The 19995-nt window shown below is 35.1% G+C and overlaps 1 protein-coding gene across 1 annotated transcript in view; it reads right to left on the bottom strand.

The window, feature by feature from the left end:
• Positions 1–19995, bottom strand: part of MAN1A2 (mannosidase alpha class 1A member 2) — a 109117-nt gene that overhangs the window by 17178 nt on the left and 71944 nt on the right. Inside the window, exons 9-11 of the mRNA XM_033092721.1 lie at positions 9764–9879; positions 6323–6539; positions 876–1048 (exon numbers count right to left, since the gene is read on the bottom strand). Coding sequence (XP_032948612.1) covers positions 876–1048; positions 6323–6539; positions 9764–9879 — 506 coding nt within the window. The remainder of the gene's footprint in view (positions 1–875; positions 1049–6322; positions 6540–9763; positions 9880–19995) is intronic.

The following is a 19995-nucleotide window of genomic DNA, read 5'->3' as shown; positions in this document are numbered from 1 at the left end:
ACCGGTATATAAGGCCACCCAATGACTTCAAACTTCCCTCCCGCTGGTTAGCACTGAGAAACCTTCTTTCTACACAAATTGCTCTCCATTCCGCCCTAAAACAGATCCTGAACATTCTTGTCTGAGTTACTAACACTACTTGTCTCACCTAGAATTCCCTCATTCTGTCTAGACTACAAGCTTAAGTCAAATAATTTGAATACGAATATTCACCATAATTAGTACTATTTATCATAATTAGTGTCTCTCAGAGAATAAAACACTCCCTCACTCCCAGGAATAAGCTCTGCTTTCATGAAAAGACTAATGATTTTCTTCCTCCCCAGGTACTAATAGCCCTGGGGTTCTCTGAAAGGTGAGTATTTTAAGAGTAAACAACTTGTTTCCTTTACTTACTAATCATTAAAAATTCCTCATTTCAAATATACGTATTTGTCCTTCAATCTGGAAAAATTTTAACAAGTCACTGATTGTTGTTACAGCCATCCATTACAGAGTTACTTGGAATACAAGCTAAAATGAATAGGGGGGATCTACTCAGGCTGTGAATCTGGGCAGATTTATAGTAATTTTGTTTTGGAGCTTCAGCATTAATAGTATAGAAATTGTATAATCATAGTGAAAAACTGCCTTTAAAGGAGTCTCTATAGCTATTCAATAATAATGAGTGCATATGAGTAGGAAAACAGTTCCAATAGAGAACTAAACTGGATTCTAAGGTTTACTTCTGTTCTTACGCAACTTACGTGTTCCGTCAAATCAATGGCTGTAACCCTATAGTTACGGAACATGAGAACATAGAGGAGGAAACATGACACTACAGGAGGGCCTGATTTAACACTCTCGCACATAAAATGAAAAACTGGTTTATTTACCAGCGCTGCCTCCCAGCCCCACTGCCTGTATCGCGGGTCGTGAGTGAACCGCCACAGGTACCAGTAGGTTTCGATGACTTCTGGACGCAGGATGTAATACTTCTCAGCCTGCCGGACCGCTACGGCCTCTACTGCGCCATCAAACTTGAAGGATTCGGGACCCAGCTTCAATGCTGTAACGTGACAAAAGAAACAAACGAACACAATAAGCTATCTGTGTCTGAAAGCCAGAGCTTTTTTTCTCCTGAGGGAATGGGGGATGAAGGAAAGATATTTTTGTTGTTTGTTTTATTTTATTTTATTTTTTTTGCTGTTTTGCAAAACCAGTGACTGTAAAAGATCCACATTTGGCTTATAATAGTCATAAATATTCCTCTTATTTTGGCAAGAAATATTTCTCATAAATAATGTACACCACCATACTGCTGAATCTAACTATACTGACAAGAGTCTAGTAATCCTTTGGAAATAAATGAAAAGCTAGATGTAAGCACATTTCTGTTTTGGTACAAAATAAAATGAGATAGATAATTGCACTGCACAGAATTATTTTTTAAAAAGTCAAGACAGTTTTAAAGTCCTTTTAATATAACACACACATAAGGAACCATTTTAGAGCTCAGATCTTGAATCAGATTTAGTTGTACATTACATACTTTTAAAGCACACTATAGGATGTAAGAAACAATATATTTTAAAACTTAAACCAGTTTTAAAAATAAACTCTCTTCTATACTATATACAGCAAGGAGGAGGTCAAATTGCCAGTCACCAAGAATTTCATCAGCAATTGCCCATTTATCAGTTTGCATACAACACGACCATTACACATGTATTTCAACAAGACATACCGTGTTTCCCTGAAATTAAGACCAGGTCTCATATTAAGGCTTGCTTCAAAAGATGCATTAGGGCTTATGTTCGGTGGATGTCATCCTGGAAAAATCATGCTAGGGCTTATTTTCAGGTTAGGTTTTATTTTCAGAGGAACACGATACTATTCCTTGAATGCTATGATTTCCATTCAGGCTGGAATACAGCACTACATGAAGAGCTCTTAAAGAACTTCTTTCTAATCACACCCGGAGCCCCAAACCTGGGCAATGTAAAGTCATCTTTCACTGGGACACTGTCATCTTTCACTGGGACACTGAAGTCACACACAATTACCAGTCTCAGTCTTTTTTTACTAGGTTGCACTGGTGGCAAATACTTTCAAGATCTCTCACGCCTTTCAAGATAATGCTGCACATTTTTATATTTTCTCAGAAAAGAAATGGTAGCACAAGGACTATAATGCTGGTGGACCATAAACAAAATCATGCTACAGCTGTTGGCGGGATGTGTGGCTGCGGTCAAATTTCAGCATCACAAAGGTGACACTGTAAGCTCCCAAGAATCACAATTGAAAGGTGGTGAAAATAAAGCCTTTCGTACCATCCTCCACCTCAAGAAAAAAACACAAAAACAAAAAACATTATAGTGATGGTAAACAGAGCTCTATTAAAAACAAAACAAGTGATCCAGAAGACTTAATAACCACAGTTCGTCTACTGCTAAGTCTTGGAGAACTAACGCAAACTCCAGCAGGAGTTTTTTAACCTGAAGGTCATGAACTTTACAGGTAGGCTTTGGAAGAGGGAGACAGTGTTGTGTCCAAGAAACCTCTGAAATTGTATGCAAAACTTTATGTGTGCACAGAAAGCATTGAGCAGTCCCTCAATGGGATCTGAAGTTAGAAATAGCCCACAAATCACCAATGTTTTGTGAGAAAACTTCTGTCCAGCTATTGACAAGGTCTGGCATACAAAATGAATTATTTGGCGTTTAACAAATGCTTTTAAAATGATGATAAAATTCAAACATCATAAGCACTGAGATGATGATAATCCAACAAAAAAGGTAAGTCACTGTGTCTGGATTTCTTATGATTTTCCCTTCTCAAAGACTATGAATGCCTAGAAGTGCTCATATGGAGTTTTCAAATGTTAATCCTAAGACTAACTTTAAATTAGATAATAACTTCTGTAATTATCATGATATCGTCTGAACTGAATTAGAAATTGGCTGCACGGAACTAATATGTTAAGCTTCTCACTGTAAATTGTATTTCACTGATTGGTCATTCATAATTCACAAATAGAACACACCAGAAAGCTAACATGTTTGTCCTGGGAGGACTTGATGAGTAAAATGTATAAGTCTATACTATATACATATGACATCCATTATTTTGGCCAAATCATGGGTTTCATGTTCTTATGAGGGCATTATTTCTTAGGTGCTTTTTTGTTTTAGAAATGTAAAAAATCATTTCATAACATTCTACCTTGCACTTAATTTCTATTTCCTATCTTAAATTTCCCATTTACATTTGGATGTCATTTCAAAAAGAAAATAATGAACCTAATAAGTGAAAACTGAGTCAAAACCATGAATAATTTAGTACTCAGGTAAGAATAATGCTAGAGAATGCAAAAATCTTATAATGTAGGTACAGGAAAGAGGCATGCACAAATAAAAAAAAATTAAGTAAAGTATCAAACGTGATAAAAGTCAGTAGTAAGACAATAAAAGATAAGTTTAAGGAAGGTACAGATTAGTCTGTAAAGTCATGAGAAAATGCAATTTATATGAATCTTCCAAGAACCTGTAGAGATGAAAAAATAAGCACACTCAAGTCAACAGAAGAAATTCAACAAAAGATAAAAAGCACAAGGAATATTCTGGGGCAGGCAATCTGATTATGGTTTGAATGGGATAATAGTAAGTGAACGCTTAAACTACTTTCCTGTAACCTTCCCTCCTATGAACTTCCTTTAGGAAAAAATAGCTATAAAAACTATGAAAATATGTCCTGCATTCCCAGTTCAATGGCTCTTTTGTCCATCGGATATGTTACATGTTACCAAACAGATTAAATCCCATCCCCCCAAATGTGATAGAACATGATCTAGAGGCTTTACCCAATTTCAATATGAAGTAAATTAAGTTACATAATAGTTATTAGTTTAATGATGTTCAGCAATTTTTTGTTTTTTAATCTAGAAACCCAGAAAAAGAAAGGACTATATTTTGGAAGTCTTAAGATCTGGTTTGGCACCAATTTTACATTAGACGTCAGAATAAACTAAAACACTGTACCAATCGAGCTTCCCCTGTCGACGTAATAACGTTTGAAACTCCCACTAAGTTACTGCTCAGTTCCATGAACAGATTCGTCACTGTTTCCTATAAACCCAGCTGAATATGAAGCCGTGAGTGGGTCATGCTCATCAGCAAGGTGAAATATATGAAGATCACCAAATTCTGAATTACGGTTAACTCTAATTCCAATGACAAATGAAAAGCAAAATTCCAAGACAATAATTATCACAAGAATTTTGCTAGAATAACTGCTGAGAAGTGGATGGATTTTTTAAAATACGGTTGCCAAAGTTTATAGCATAGCTGTAAGAAAATACAGCAGAAGATGACCTGGTGGGAAGTAAGCAACATCAGGCTAGTACTTCTCAATTAAAGACTCTACATTGAGATGAAAGATAAGTAAAAACAGTGAAACACTTGAACATATAGGACACAAGTCAAATAGTAATTTTTGGGGTCCACCATGGCAAAAGGGGGTCACAGGTCCACTGACCTGCAATGTGACAATGGTGAGACCAAGCACGACGGTGACAACCACAGACTACATCTGAAAGTTCACTAATGCTCACAGCATCCTGAGGAAGACGGGGTGGTATCATTATCCCAGCTTTTTGCAGATGGAGCAACTGAGGCGTAGGAAGGTTAAATGATTTGCCTGGGGCTCATGGATGATAAATAGTGGGACACGGGATTTTAAAATCCTAATTCGCATGTTCTTTCTATAATATCACAGTGTTTTCATATCAGCCTCAGTTATGTCCTCATGAAATGTGAAAGTCAGAAATATAATATAGAGAATTCTTCCATAACTCTGGCATTCTATGAATTCCTCAAAGGCAAGGGTATGTCTTGTTCATACTTTAACCTATAAGCATCCAGCATAATGCCTGGCACATAATAGGTGCTCCATGTTTAATGGAGTGAACAAATAATTACTATGGTGCATCATATTTTTAACATGTCTGCTTTATGAAATCTTACTATTTTACATCTTTTTGATTTGTGGTCAAAATCTGCATAATGGTAAGTCTTATTATCATGGGTCCTAATGCAACCACTGAATATCCATTCTAATCCTCAATGTCTTACTAATTTGCTCTGTATTTTAAGTATATATTTAATACTCTATGTCATCAACATGATAATATAATTTAGTTTCTATTGGTAACTCAGATCATTGACTTTACATGTACTACACACTAACAATTAAGCTACCCTAAAATAACACCTGCTTCAATGCCCTTTGACTTAGTTAGATTTTGTTAAATGGAATCCTTGATTTCGTTACTGAGGGAATTAAAGGGTTGATTTGACCATAAGTTCAATTCCTTATTACATAAAAATAACTTGACAGATTTCAAACCAGAATAAACTTTAAGCCAATCATATTTGTGTGATGGTACCCGATGATGAGTTAACCCTAAGAGAAATTCTGTTATTTAATAAAAACAATTCAACTTCTGAAATCACTTCAATCTTTTAGGGAACTCAGTATCCATTATTTCACATAGAAACATATATTTTTAAAGTCAGAGAAAACCGTAGAAGCTCTAGTCCAATGTTTCTCAATTCTATTTTCAGGCTTCATAAAACCCTGCTTGCCTTCTCTCTCCATAAAATTTTAATAACATACACTGTTCACCTATCTATGATGGTACGTATATCTATGCTTTGTACATAACATTTTTTTTCACCCCAAGAACTAATTTTTGTCACCACTGAGAATCACCTCATTTTCCAGGTAAGGATGCTGAAGCCCAGAAATATTACATATTTGCCTAAAGCAATGCCAAAGGATCTTTTTAGGTAAGGGCACAAGTAACTCAAAAATTATTGGTGAATTGACTAAGAGACAAACTACTAGTTTCCTAGATACCAATTATACATTCAGTGTAACTACTATTATGTTTCGGTTATTCTTTTCTCAAGAGGACAGGCAAGGCATGTAACCTAAATTAGTCCATTTTGTGTCCTTCTCAATAACTGTTTTTATAAAAATGAATGGCTAAATGGATTCTTACTATATTAAAACAATGTTATTCCATGCATCCCCAAATGCTCTACCTGTTGTCTTTAAAACAATTTCTTCAAAATCTTTATTAATAACATCAGTAGCAGAATTCAGAAATAATAAAAAGAAATGATACAGAACACATTTCCAGAATTAAAATTCAATTCTTAAGAAAATGATTTACTGTATTAACTATTTTGAAGCAAAAATGCCTATGTATTTTCTTTCTAATTCCTGGATATATTCTTATAGGTTATTTTGGACTAAGTAGTGTTATTAATATTCTTACCAGTTCTGTCATATGACTCATGACATGTACGTGCAATTTCCGCTCCTAGCTCTAAATAATGGCCGGCTTTGTCCTTGGAACCATCTGCTCCGAGTGCAAACATCCCCCCAGCAAAACAAGCCAAATGCCCCATCTTCTTTTCCAAGTGCCCATTCTTCCATTCTCCAATAAAGGTAAGACCTCCACGGGATTTCTTAATAAGATGTTTTTCTATAGCCTACAAGAAAGAGTAGATAGTCCAAGTTTTAGAAGCAAAATGTTAAGTGTTCAAACTTACTACATCCTTCTGGCTATCACAAAACCTTGGCAATATGATATTCCACAAAGCAGTAACTTTCCCAAACTGGAAGGCTTAATTTACAATAAGTAAGCTTTGGGATGAGTAATCAAGTTGCACAAATTGGAACAAATACCCCAATCACTACTATAACAAGACAAGGTGGAAGAGGGCAGACTAGCCTAAAGATTACCTTTCTTCTTGAGCTAAATGAAATTCATAATAATCAGTCAATTGAGATCATGATGGAAGTTAGAACCCAAAAGGCTCTGCCGATTTACTTTCTATTTCATACAAGATGGAAGAACACCTAAGTTAATCAAAAAAATATAATTTTGATAATTAGTTTAAAAAGTTTCTCCTTTTCCAAGTAACTATGCTGCCCATCAAAGTACTTTGAAAAGGCACCATGAGGTGAGACACCTTATACGCTATAAAGCTGACAAAATTAGTTGACAGTTCAAACTTAACTTCTCAGTCCCAAACTTAGGCAGCTGTTTTGGATGCGGTGTCACGTTTAAGAAAGGCCACGTGGGAAACATAGTCCACCATCCTGGAATGGTCATTTTACTCAAAAGTCATGGGGCTGGTGAGGGAAATATTTTATATTAAATTTAACTATAACACAAAGTAGAGTCTAACAGTTACATTTAATTTCAAAAATGAAAATTTTAAGAGCTTTGTTACTTTGGACTATGTTCTCACACTTTGCTGAGGAGATATGGATTAACTCTCTACCTCTAGAGGTTGTTCTATGGAAAAGTGTAAGAAACTGCGTTAATTCAGTTTTATTTGGTGGAAATCGTTACATGATTAGCGACTATACTTTTCTGACAATAATAAAAAAGAATTAGAATTAACCCACATTTTTACTGTGGGGTGATCTCTAACAAGCTTAGTAACAATCACCTGTCGAAAAAATTATTCCATATTCTTTATAATAATGTTTTACAGAACTACAGGGACTCTGCCTATTATCACGTTATACTCCACAAAGCCTGACAGTGTCATATGCACTCACTCAGTAAGTGCTTAATTAATAAATCATTTTATAAATAAATGGTAGACAATTGTATTTGGCCTGTTAGGAGAACGAGGACTGGTTGAGAAACAAAATCAGGGACTATGCTTGGATTATAAATTTTTATTGTTGGTGTCTGTTGTCTTTTACCCACAGTGCTCTGAAGTGCCTATGAAAAGATTAGTGTTTTGAGAACTAGGATGACGTTTTTCATCTTTGTGGACCCCATGGCATCCAGCGTGTTTTCCACATGTAAGGTATTCAATAAATGCCTCAAGAATGACAGCCGTAGTTTTGATTCTAAACCACTATACAATATTTTCATCATTTGGTTATTTCTGTTCATTATAACATAAATCATACTGCATTATAATTAAAAGATATCAAACATATCCCCACGGACCTACTAGGATTAAAGTAAAAAGTAGGTAATAATAAGACTTTTTTACCAGTAATTCATTTGCAGACCCCTGAAATTTCTTGTATAGCTCTTTTTTCTCTCTAAAAATATGACAAATGTCTAAGAGTTCAACTTATATAAAATGCCAAACTGCTAAATTGCAGTTAAGAATAACAGTATTGCTCTTCTATTAAGTGTTAAACAAAACTTGAAGAAATTTCAAATATAATGTTCTTTTTCCTTTAGGAAAAATTAAGTAAAAGGAAAAATGGTTTTAGATTCAAAATATTATAAGAAGGCAGCAAACTATGAAGAAAATGATTACATGGTATCTGACATGTCACACTTTCTCAAAAATAAAAACATTAAATATGCTCATTAATTTATCAAATACTTACGGAATACCTAGTGTTTTGGGTATTGTACTAGGTGCTGAGACAATGATAAACACACTAGTGTGCCTTCAAGGAAACGACAGCCTAGTGGGAATGACTAAGGGCTATTTTCAACACTATGATTCCAAGAATATTACATTCTTCCTAGAGAATGACTTTTTTAAAATCATAAAAATTTCTGGACAAAGTTTAGTCACAGAGAATAAAACTCTTCAACTTTTCAAAACATAAGACTTCATACAGAATTTTAGAAGTCACATACTAAAATGGAAATTCTTGATTACACGTCAATTTAATTTAATTTCTTAAATTAACACAATTTAAGTTAAATTGTGTTAACACAATTCCTCAAGAAACTTATCTAATGGCTACATTGGGCAAAGCACTATACATCACATTATTAGTTCAATTCCTGAACATTTTTGTACACAATTATAGAAAATTAATTCCCTGTAAACATATAAAATGGGTAGTAAAATCCTTGGTTTAATTTAAAGACAACAACAACTATAACTCTAAATATTGATCAATGACTATAGTCACAATCGTATATAATTTGTACAAAATTACATACAAAATACATGACTTTTAAAAAGTAACTAAAATCATTAAAGGGATATGTGTTTATACTGGACCAGGAAGCAAATAACTCACTAGCTAGTTAACACACTTTTTTCTATTTCACAATTTTTGCTTGAAAATATTGCATATTGGCGTTTCCAAGAATGAAACTTGTTCCAATTTTAAATTGTCACAACATTGTGGTATGAGCTTCTAACAATACGAAGCCATACAACGCAGTGGTTAACAGCACAGGCTCTGGAAGCAGACGCCCATCCCAGGCTCCATCGCTTCCTAGCAACGCAACTTTCAAGCAACTTAACCTCTTGGTGCCTGAAGGTCCTCCTGTGTAAAATGGTAGTCAAGATTAAATAAACGATTTCACATATGTAAAAGGGGTCAGAACTGTGCCTGGCATGTGGAAAAGACTATGTAAGTGTTTTGCCCTTATTATTTACCCATAAGGCTCTCGATGTGCAGGTTGAATCAGTCATTGGAAAGAAGAAATACTGATGGAAATGTATGTGAAGTCAGAGGTTTTCAGTCCCTGTACGCAATAACTGGAAGTAATTAAAATAAGTTTTCATAAATATGCTATGCTAAATGCAACAATTTTTTTTAAAATACCACATAAAGGAAAACTTAATATGACTTCTGTATTAAAATACTAACAAACTCTCCAGTGAATGTATATAATAATAAAATGCATGTAAGACGTTCATCTGTCACTATTAAACACACTGCACATTCGATATGTTAAGCAGGTAAATGTTCTGATAATAATTACCTCAATAGCATCATCGTACATTTTTCTCGCCTCCTGGTCTGTTTTGTCTGACATCAGCCATGCTTTCAGTAAGTATTCATAAAAACTGTCTCCCAGCCCGCCAACTGATGTATGATCTGTAATGTAAGATAAAAGAGAAGGAAGGAGGTGGAGAAAAAAGAGAAGACAATTAAATACAATGTTTCAATTATCATGACTATATTACCGGTCAGTAATTTTAAAATTATACTGACAGCCCTATTTCTAACATACTTCAAATTTGGTCCAGTAAGAGTATACCATAATCACTCTCCTCTATGTGATTTCTGGAAAATCTTTTTCTGCTGGATGTGGCATTTCACATATTTAGTAGTCTTTTCTTCAGTCACATACATAGTTTGTACATTGTCACACATCCAAACGTTTCCAGAACTGAAAGTAATTATGTTTCATATACTAATGGCTTTAACTATATAGACGATAGGATTAAATATAAGAGATAGACTTAAATCTGATGTTAACCAAAAAGAACTCATTTTTCTATAGGATGGTTAATGGTGATTTCTATGCCTCAGGCAGTAAATCTACAAAAAAAAAAAAAAAGCCCAAGAATTCCTTTGTAATATCACCTTCCATAATAAGCTGTTGAATTGATACCTTTAATTACTAGTTATACAAGTATTAGTACATATTTGTTTGTCCTAGGTATATTCTTATTCTATCCCACCTATACTTTTAATGTTAATAAATTTAACACTGTTACCAGGACTATAAACACAGGCTTTTATCCCTGACTTTCTATAAACCCTGCCCTGTATCCTTGACATTTGTTTCAAAACTCTCATCCTCCCTGTATGAAAAGAAAAATACCACATATCTTACAATCTTTCAATCATTCATATAGTATTATCATTGGTTTTTCAAATTAGTGAGGAACGGTTGGACTATTCGGCGGTTTATGGGAACAACTGTCTATTTGGGGGGAAATGCATATTAATATTTACATCTTTAGCTCACAAAAATAAATGTGTGGTAGCTTAATGATTTAAAAATAAACACAAAACTTAAGTATACCAGAAGTATACCAGAAGAAAATGTCTACTCTTCCTAATCAGATAAGAAAATGTCTACTCTTTCTAAACAAAACACAAAATGTAGGAGCCATACAGGACAAGATTTATAGTGTCATATGGTAGATACAAGCTATCATAAATGAGTCTGTAAGACAAAAAAGAGAATGGGAGAAGATATCTGTGACATATCTAACAGAAATAAGGGTTCATATCCTACACAAAAAGGTCTGACAACTAGACAGGGAAAATTGATATAGGGCACACTCAAGTAGTTAACAAAAAAAGGAACACAAATTGATAATTAACATAAGGAAGCTCAAGTCCACTAATGATCAGAGAAAAGCAAATTAAAATAATGAGATATCATTTTTGTCTACTTAAAGGACAAACATTTTAAAAGACTGGTAACATCCAATATTGATAAAGTTGTGGTTCATAGTTGCTGGGATTGGAGGGCAATTTGTAGTAGCTGTTAGAATTTAACCTAGGTTTTCTAGTTCTGGAATCATCCTGTAACAATACTTGCACAAATATACAATTACAGATCTAAAAGGAACAGGTTCATCACAGCACTCTTTCCATTAGTCAAATAAATAACCTCAAATATCTAGGAAAGTAGCCACATAAATTACGGTATAAACATACTATAGCAGACCCTGAAATCATTAAGGAGAATCAGGTGACTGTGATATTGGAGGGTATCTGTTTGTATGCTGTTGAGTATGTGGGGGGAAGCAAGTTTCAGAATAATATAGTTTGACAGCGCTAAAACTTTGTATGTTTAAAGAATGTTTTGTGAACTTAGAAAAGGTTTGAAAAAACAACTATCAACAATGATTATCTCTAAGGAAGAAGCCCTTCAATTTTTACTTTATATAATTGCATATTATCAGCATACATGTGACTTACGTAATTAAGTCATACTTGAAAAACAAAATAAAAATTATAGTAGGTGAGAAATACAAAGAAACTCATAGAGTTTGAAGTTTCTGTTTCTTGAAAGTGAAGTAAGTAAAGACATCTAGAAGTTTCCTCTCTCCAAGGTAACGGGGAAAGCATTTACTGTGGTGGGGACTCTGGGTATAAAACTGGTTTCCTAGATTAGCAGGAGAAAGCAGAAACAGCGGCACAGCTGAGAGTGAGATAAACTGCTACATATTTTGGGAACTGGATATGTAATATCCTTAGAAGAACTGAGAGCCTAGTATAAAAACGACCAAGTTCTGAACTGACGAGCCAGTTGAGGTATTAATATAACTGCCCAGAATGGAGGCATAAGTGAGGAGAATGGAAAGAAAAACAAACATCATGAAGCTCTGACTCAAGATGAGCTTCCAAATGAAAATGCCGATGCACACGACGGAAACCAGTCAGCAAAGAACTGCTAACAAATTCAACTACACGAAATAGGAGAATTCACTATACCAAGAAAAAGCAAATAATGGAGCAACCTTCGGAAAACAAATTTAAAGTAAGTATATTTTAAAAGTGGACTAAGAGAAAAAGTAAATATACATAGCCCAAACTGAAAATTACATAGAAAAATTGGCAAATATAGCTTTTAATACACCTATTTGAAAACTGACAGCGCAATCAGAAAAAAATTAGATAATGAATCTGGAAAGTCTTGTTTAATATGCTGAGAAGTCTGAATTACCTAAAAAGAAATTAGATTTTCTGCTAAACTATGAGCAACTTGACAACAGACACTCGTATTATTGCCTTAAGCTTCTTTACATACCCTACAGCACCTAGCACAATACTAACTTACAGTAACGTGTGCTTCATAAGCAATTATTAAATGAATGACTGAATTTCCATTTTCAAGTATAAATAGCATTTCACAATTATAATATACTTATCTTTAAGGTACTTTTTCTTTTTTTAATGAATTGGACTTTTTTTTTAAAAAAAAGAATCCATTTTCATAGCCTCACACTCTTTTCCATTTTAGGGGGAAAATATTATGAGGTAAATAATAATACCTAGCATAATACCTAATATTTATAAGTTCAACAAAAAATGTTTGCAGAATGAATGCATTAAATACCTTAAGCACTCATTTTTTTCAAGTTTTAACAAAATTTCCATGTATACCTTTTAAACTTTCTTAATTCCCTCAATACTGAGATGTTTATAATTATAATGTATTTAATTGTTTACATGAAATAGCCATTGAAAAGGTAATTTAAAAAAAACTTGTAATACTTCACTAATGTGAATTATCAGAAAAACGCACAACCATCTTGATACTAAGATTTTCCTTTTGGAGTTTTTAAATCTCCTATAAACACATCTTTACGCCTGAGCTTTTTAATTGTCTCATAGCTCAATGTCCAGATAAAATATTTTAAACTACTTAGGTGACCGTAGCAAGAATACTCAAATACCTAATTCCATTCCTCCCCTCTCTCTTTGAAGAGTTTGTACTTATTGAAGCTTCTTTCTCATCATCCACTTGCTCCTTAACCCCCTACATCTGGCTTGCACCCCACAGACAAACCAAATGTCGCTCGGCAATAGTCACTTCTCAGGCCCAACACATCAAATAAATTTTAAATGTGGGATAAGGTGATTGGATCATACAAAGAGCACCGCAGAGGGTGAATCCGTAAAGAAAGGTACTGAACTGAGGGACAGAACTGAAAGCCTAAATTAACCAAAAGGAAGAAGAAATGAAGGAACAGATTTTAGAGGTGCTAAAAAGGTAAAAGCAACAGGACGGGAGTCTGGTCAGAGACCCCTAAGTTTCTGGCACAGGCCAGACTACGTAGAGTGTGGGTAAATTAAGAAGCCACGAGGAAGACTAAATTTTAAATAAGAGATAATGAGCTCAATTCTGCGCATGTTGAGTTTACGGTACCTACAAAGTAACTGGAAACAAATATCCTATACGTGTGGAAATATAGGTTTAAGGCTCAAGAAAAATCAGTAATGAAATACATTCCTTGTTTTGTTGCGCTTCACTTTATTGTGCTTCGCGGATATTGAGGGGTTTCGTTTTTACAGGCTGACCACTTGTGGCAACCCTGCATCAAGCACATCTATTGGCACCAATTTTTCCAACAGCATTTACTCACTTTGTGTCTCTGTGTCACATTTTGGTAATTCTCACACTATTTCAAGCTTTACTATTATCATTATATTTGTTATGTTGATCTGTGATCAGTGATATTACTACTGTAATTGTTCTGGGGTGTCATGAGCTGCACCCTGTAAGATGATGAACTTAGTAAATGCTGTCTGTGTTCTAACTATTCCACCAACTGGCCAGTCCCGTCTCTCCCTCTCCTCAGACCTCCCTATTCCTTACTGAAACTAAGTCAATTAACAATCCTACAATGGCCTCTAAGTGTCCGAGTGAAAACGAGTGAAAAGAAGAGTTGCATGCCTCACCTTAAATCAATGCCTGGAAATGACTAAGCTCAGTGAGGAAGGCATATTGAAAGACAAGACAGGCCAAAAGCTAGTTCTCCTGCACCAATTAGCCAAGCTGTGAATACAAAGGAAAAGTTCTTACAGGAAATTGAAAGTGCTCCTTTGGTGAATACACAGTTGATAAGAAAGCAAAACAGCCTTATCGCTGATACGAAGAAAGTTTTAGCCGTCTGGATAGAAGATCAAACCAGCCACAACATTCCCCTTAAACCAAAGCCTAATCCAGAGCAAGACCCTAACTCTCTTCAATTCTATGAAGGCGGAGAGAGGTGAGGAAGCTTCAGAAGATAAGTTTGAAGCTAGTAGATGTTGGTTTATGAGGTTTAAGGAAAGAAGCCATCTTCACAACATAAAAGTGTGAGGTGAAGCACAAGTGCTAATGGAGAAGCTGCAGCAAGTTACCCAGAAGGTCTAGCTAAGATAATAACATGGCTACACTAGACAACAGATATTCAATCTGGATAAAACAGCCTCACATGGGAAGAAGATGCCGCCTGGGACTTTCACAGCTAGAGAGGAGCAGTCAATGCCGGGCTTCAAAGCTGCAAAGGACAGGCTGACTCTCTTGGTAGGGGCTCATGCAGCTGGTAACTTTAAGTTGCAGTCAGTGCTCACTGACCACTCTGAAAATCCTAGGGCCCTTAAGAATTATGCTGAATCTACTGTCTGTGCTCTATAAATGGAACAAAGCCTGGATGTCAGCCATCTGTTTACAACATGGCTTACTGAATGTTTTAACCCCCCTGTTGAGACCTACTGCTCAGAAAATAAGATTCCCTTCAAAACATCACTGCTCACTGACAATGCACCTGGTCACCCAGAGCTCTGATGGAGACGCACGATGAGATTAATGTTGTCTTCAGAGCTGCTAACACAACATCCATTCTGCAGCCCAGGGATCAGGAGTAACTCTGACTTTCAAGTCTTATTATTTAAAAACTACGTTTCATAAGGTTAAGGCTGCCATAGTTAATGATTCCTCTAATGGATCATCTGGGCAAAGTAAACTGAAAACCTTCTGGAAAGAAGACACCATTCTAGATGCCGTGAAGAATATTTGTGATTCATGGAAGAGGTCAAAATATCAACATTAACAGAGTTTGGAAGAAGTTGATTCCAACCCTCATGGATGATTCTGAGGGTTCAAGACTTTAGTGGAGGGCGTAACTGCAGATGTGGTGGACATGGCAAAAGAACTAGAATTAGTAGTGGAGACGGAAGATGGGACTGAATTGCTGAAATCTCATGATAAAACTAATGGGGGAAGAGGTGCTTATGGATGAGCAAAGAAAGTGGTTTCTTGAGCTAGAATCTAATCCTGATGAAGATGCTGTGAAGACTGTTGAAATGGCAACTAAAGATTTAGACTATTATATAAACTTAGTTGACAGAGGAGCAGCAGGGTTGGGGAGGACTGACTCTAAGTTTTAAAAAGGTTCTACTGTAGGTAAAATGCTACCAACCAGAACTGCATGCGAGAGAAATTGTTTGTGAAAATAAGAATCAATCGATGTGGCAAACTTTACTGTTGCCTTATTTTAAGAAATTACCATGGGCACCCCAACCTTCAGCAACCACCACCCTGATCCGTTAGTGCCGGGAATATAGAAGCAAGACTCTCCACCAGCAAAAGATTACGACTTGCTAAAGGTTCACATGATAGTTAGCATTTTTTAGCAATAAAGTACTTTTAATTACAGTACATATATATTTTTAGACATACTGCTATTGCACACCTAAAAGACTACAGTATAGTGTAAATATAACTTTTACAGGCACTGGGAAATCTAAAAGTCTGTATGACGCGCTTTATTGCAGTGGTCTGGAACCAAACGTGCAGTATCTCCAGGTCTGCCTGTACTGATTACAAGGGGAACAATTGTTTTCTCTAAAGGGCCAGATAACATAATCTCTGTTACATGTTCTTCTCTTTTGTTGCTGCTGCTGATAATGATTATTTAAACAGCCCTCTAAAAATGTAAGAACCATTTTTAGCTCATAGGCAACAAAAAAAGGCCTTACAAAAACAGGCCACAAGTTAGTCTGCCATAATTTGCCAATCGCTAATTCAGATATCACCAATATTTAGGACATAGTTCACCCTGTAAGAAGAGATGAGGTTGGCGAGGCAACTATGGAAAGGATAAGAAGTAGGAATACTAAGAACATCAATATCTAAGAAGCTGACTGAAAAAGAATGTGAAACAATTCCCATCCCTTTAAAGTGGACTGGCCTTGTATCTTGCTTTGTGCAACCAAATGTGATAAAAAGTAACAGTGTTCCAGTATCAAATCTAAGCCTCAGGAGGCCTTATATGCTTCACTTCTTTTCATGGGACTCTGTTCCTGTCATGAAAAGAAGCATGGCATAGCCTAAAAGAGGGTGAGAAGACCACAAGGAGAGGGGCTGACTCTACCCAAATGGGCCCATGCTAGATCAGCCAGCCTCCAGCCAATTTGTCAGCTAACTGCCAACACATGAGCAAATCCAGGTAAGATCAGCAGAACCTCTCAGCCAATCTGTAGACTTTGGAGAAATAATAAATTGTTTTAAGCCACTAAGTTCTACAGTGGTTTGTTATAGAGTCATGTACCTCTTAACGATGGGTATATATTCTGAGAAATGCATTACTAGGTGATTTTTGTCATTGTGCAAACATAAGAGTGCACTTACACGAACCTAGACGGGACAGCCTCCTGCATGCCGAGGCTGTATGGTATATGGCCTCTTGCTCCTCGGCTACAAGCCTGTACAGCATGTACTGTACAAAACAACATGAGATTAAATCCAGCCTAAGAGAAAAGGGCACGATCAAGAGATGTGGTAAACACAAGATGTTTGAGACTGCTGTCGGTATAACACAACATACTACATTATAGCAAACATTTTTCGTAAATAGAAAGCATACACTCTAAAATATCGATAGAAAGGTAAGTAGTGACAAAGAAGATATACAAAGATCCAACTGAACTTCAAAAGATGAAAGTTACAGTGTTAGACATAAAAATACACTGGAAGAGATTGACAGCAGATTAGACAATGCATAAGAAAAGATTAATGAACTTGACAGCATTGCAATAGAAATTATTCAAGATGAAACAGAGAGAAAAAAAGAATTTAATAAAACAAAGTAAAACGCATCAGTGAGCGAAGGAGCCTAACACAGAGATAACTGGACTCTGAAAGAGAGGCATGACAGAAAAATTATTTGAAGAACTAATGGCCAAAAATTTTCCAAGTTTGATAACTGTAAATTCACATGAAAATAAAAACACAACATACCAGAATTTATGGGATGCCATTAAATCAGTAGTTGGGAGGAAATTAATAGCACGAAATCTTTTCAAAAAAAGAAAAGCTTTTCTTTTCAAATCAATGACTTCATTTCACCTTAATCAACTAGAAAAAGAGCAAATTAAACACCAAATAGGTAAAAGAAGTCAAGTAATAAAGGTCAGGACAAAAATCAATGAGACAGAGTCTACTGATGTTAAAGGAATAATAGAATATTATGAACTTTATGTCAATAAATTAGAAAAATTAGATGAAACGGATAAATTCTCTGAAAGACAGAAATGACAAAAACTCACTCAAGAAGAAACAGATAATCTGAACCACTTTTTACCTGTCAGTGAAACTGTAGTTAAAAACCTTCACAAAAGAAAACTCTAGGCCCAGATGGTTTTATTGGGAAAGTGTGGCAATCATTTAAGGAAGAAATAATATCAATTCTGCACAAACTTTTATTAAAAAAACTGAAGAGAGTGATTCACAACTCATTTTAAGGCCAGCATTACAATGATACTAAAACTAGACACAAACAAACAAACAAAAACCCAAGAAAATTGTAAAAGGATAAATACGTCATGAAAAAGTGTGATTTATCCTAGGAATGAAGTGCAAGTTTAACATTTAAAAGTCAATGGATGTAATTCATTCTATTAACAAACCAAAAAAGAATATAAATGCAAAAAAAGCATTTAACAAAATTTGACTTCTATTCCTGATAAAAACTCTCAGCAAATCGGGAAAAAGGAACTCCTTCAACCTCCCAAAGGGTATTTAACAAGAAAATCTACAGCTAGTCTCATACTTCATAGTGCAAGACGAAATACTTTCTCCCTAAGATCAAGAATACAAGACAACGCTGTTCACTTTCATCACTTTTCTTCAACTTTGGACTGAAGGTTCCAGCAAGTGCAATTAGGCCAAAAAAGAAATTGATTAAAATGTATTTAAATAAATGACATCCATGTTGGAAATGAAAAAGTAAAACTGTTTTAAGAATCAATACGGTCGTCTATGTAGAAAATTTGGTGGCATTTACAAGAGAGCTACGAGAACTAAAAATGTGAGGTTGGCAAGTTGCAGATACAAGATCAATATACTAAAATCAATGTAACTTGTATATATTATCAACAAAATATCAAAAACTGAAATTAAAAATACCATGTTTAATAGCATCAAAAATATGAAATATTTATAGATAAATCTGGAGAACCATGTGAAAGACCTGTACACAGAATATTTTTGAGAGAAAATATAAAAAACAGCTAAATGAATGTAGAGATGGATATAACTTGTGTATGGATAGAAGGTATCAGCAGTGTCAGTGTTAGGATAGTTTAAGATGTCCATTCTCCCCAAATTGATCAGTAGATTTCAATGCCATCCCAGCCAAAATCCTCACACTTTTCTGTGAAAATTGACAACGTCATTCTAACATTAATATGGAAATACAAAGGACCTCAACAGCCAAGGCAATTTTGAGAAAGAACAAATTTGGATGGTCTTGAAATCAACACTACTTGATTTCAAGACCTGTAATAAAACTGCATTAATGAAAATGGCATGGTATTGGAATAATAATAAGTAAACAGATCAACAGAACAGAATAGAATCCAAAATTAAACTCATACCTATACAGACAACTGATTCTTGACAAGATGGAAAAAAACGCAGTGGAGAAAGAATAGCCTTTTTAATAAATGGTGCTGGAATAATCAGATGTCCACATGCAAAGCCACAATAACAACAACCTTTGATTTCTATACAAAAATCAACTCAAAGTACATCACAGGCCTAAATATAAAACCTGTATCTATAATGCTTTCAGAAGAAAACATAGGCAGAAATCCCTGTCACTGGGTTAGGCAAATACTGTGTTTTCCCAAAAATAAGACCTAACCAGAAAAGAAGGCCTAGCATGATTTTTCAGGATGACATCCCCTGAACATACGCCCTAATGTGTCTTTTGGAGCAAAAATTAATATAAGACCCGGTCTTATTTTTGGGGAAACATGGTACTTCTTAGATATGACACCAAAGAATAATTCATAAAACAAATTAAATGGACTTCCTAATTGTAATCTTTTTCTCTTTGATACTGTTAAGAAAATGAAAAGACAATTCAAAGACTGGGAGAAAATATTTGTCAAAAATATATCTGATAAAGGACTTGTAGCTAGAATATGCACCAAACTCTCAAAACCCAGAAATTAAGAAAACCACTTTTTTAAAAACGGGCAATTGGAAAGAGGTCTGATCAGACAACTCACCAAAGAAAGTAAGTGGATGGCAAATAGCACATGAAAACATGTTCAACATCATTAGTCATTTGGAAAGTGCTAATTAAAGCCACAGTAAATTATCACTACACTCCTACTAAAATGGCTAAAATAACAGACTAACCATATCAAGCGTTGCTTAGTATGTGGACAGACACCATCAATGGGAATGTA

The sequence above is a fragment of the Rhinolophus ferrumequinum genome, chromosome 22 (assembly GCF_004115265.2).
Source record: "Rhinolophus ferrumequinum isolate MPI-CBG mRhiFer1 chromosome 22, mRhiFer1_v1.p, whole genome shotgun sequence".
In the NCBI taxonomy this organism is placed as follows: domain Eukaryota; kingdom Metazoa; phylum Chordata; class Mammalia; order Chiroptera; family Rhinolophidae; genus Rhinolophus; species Rhinolophus ferrumequinum.
The sequence above is the reverse complement of the archived record's forward strand: the minus strand, read 5'-3'. Positions and strand labels throughout refer to the sequence as shown.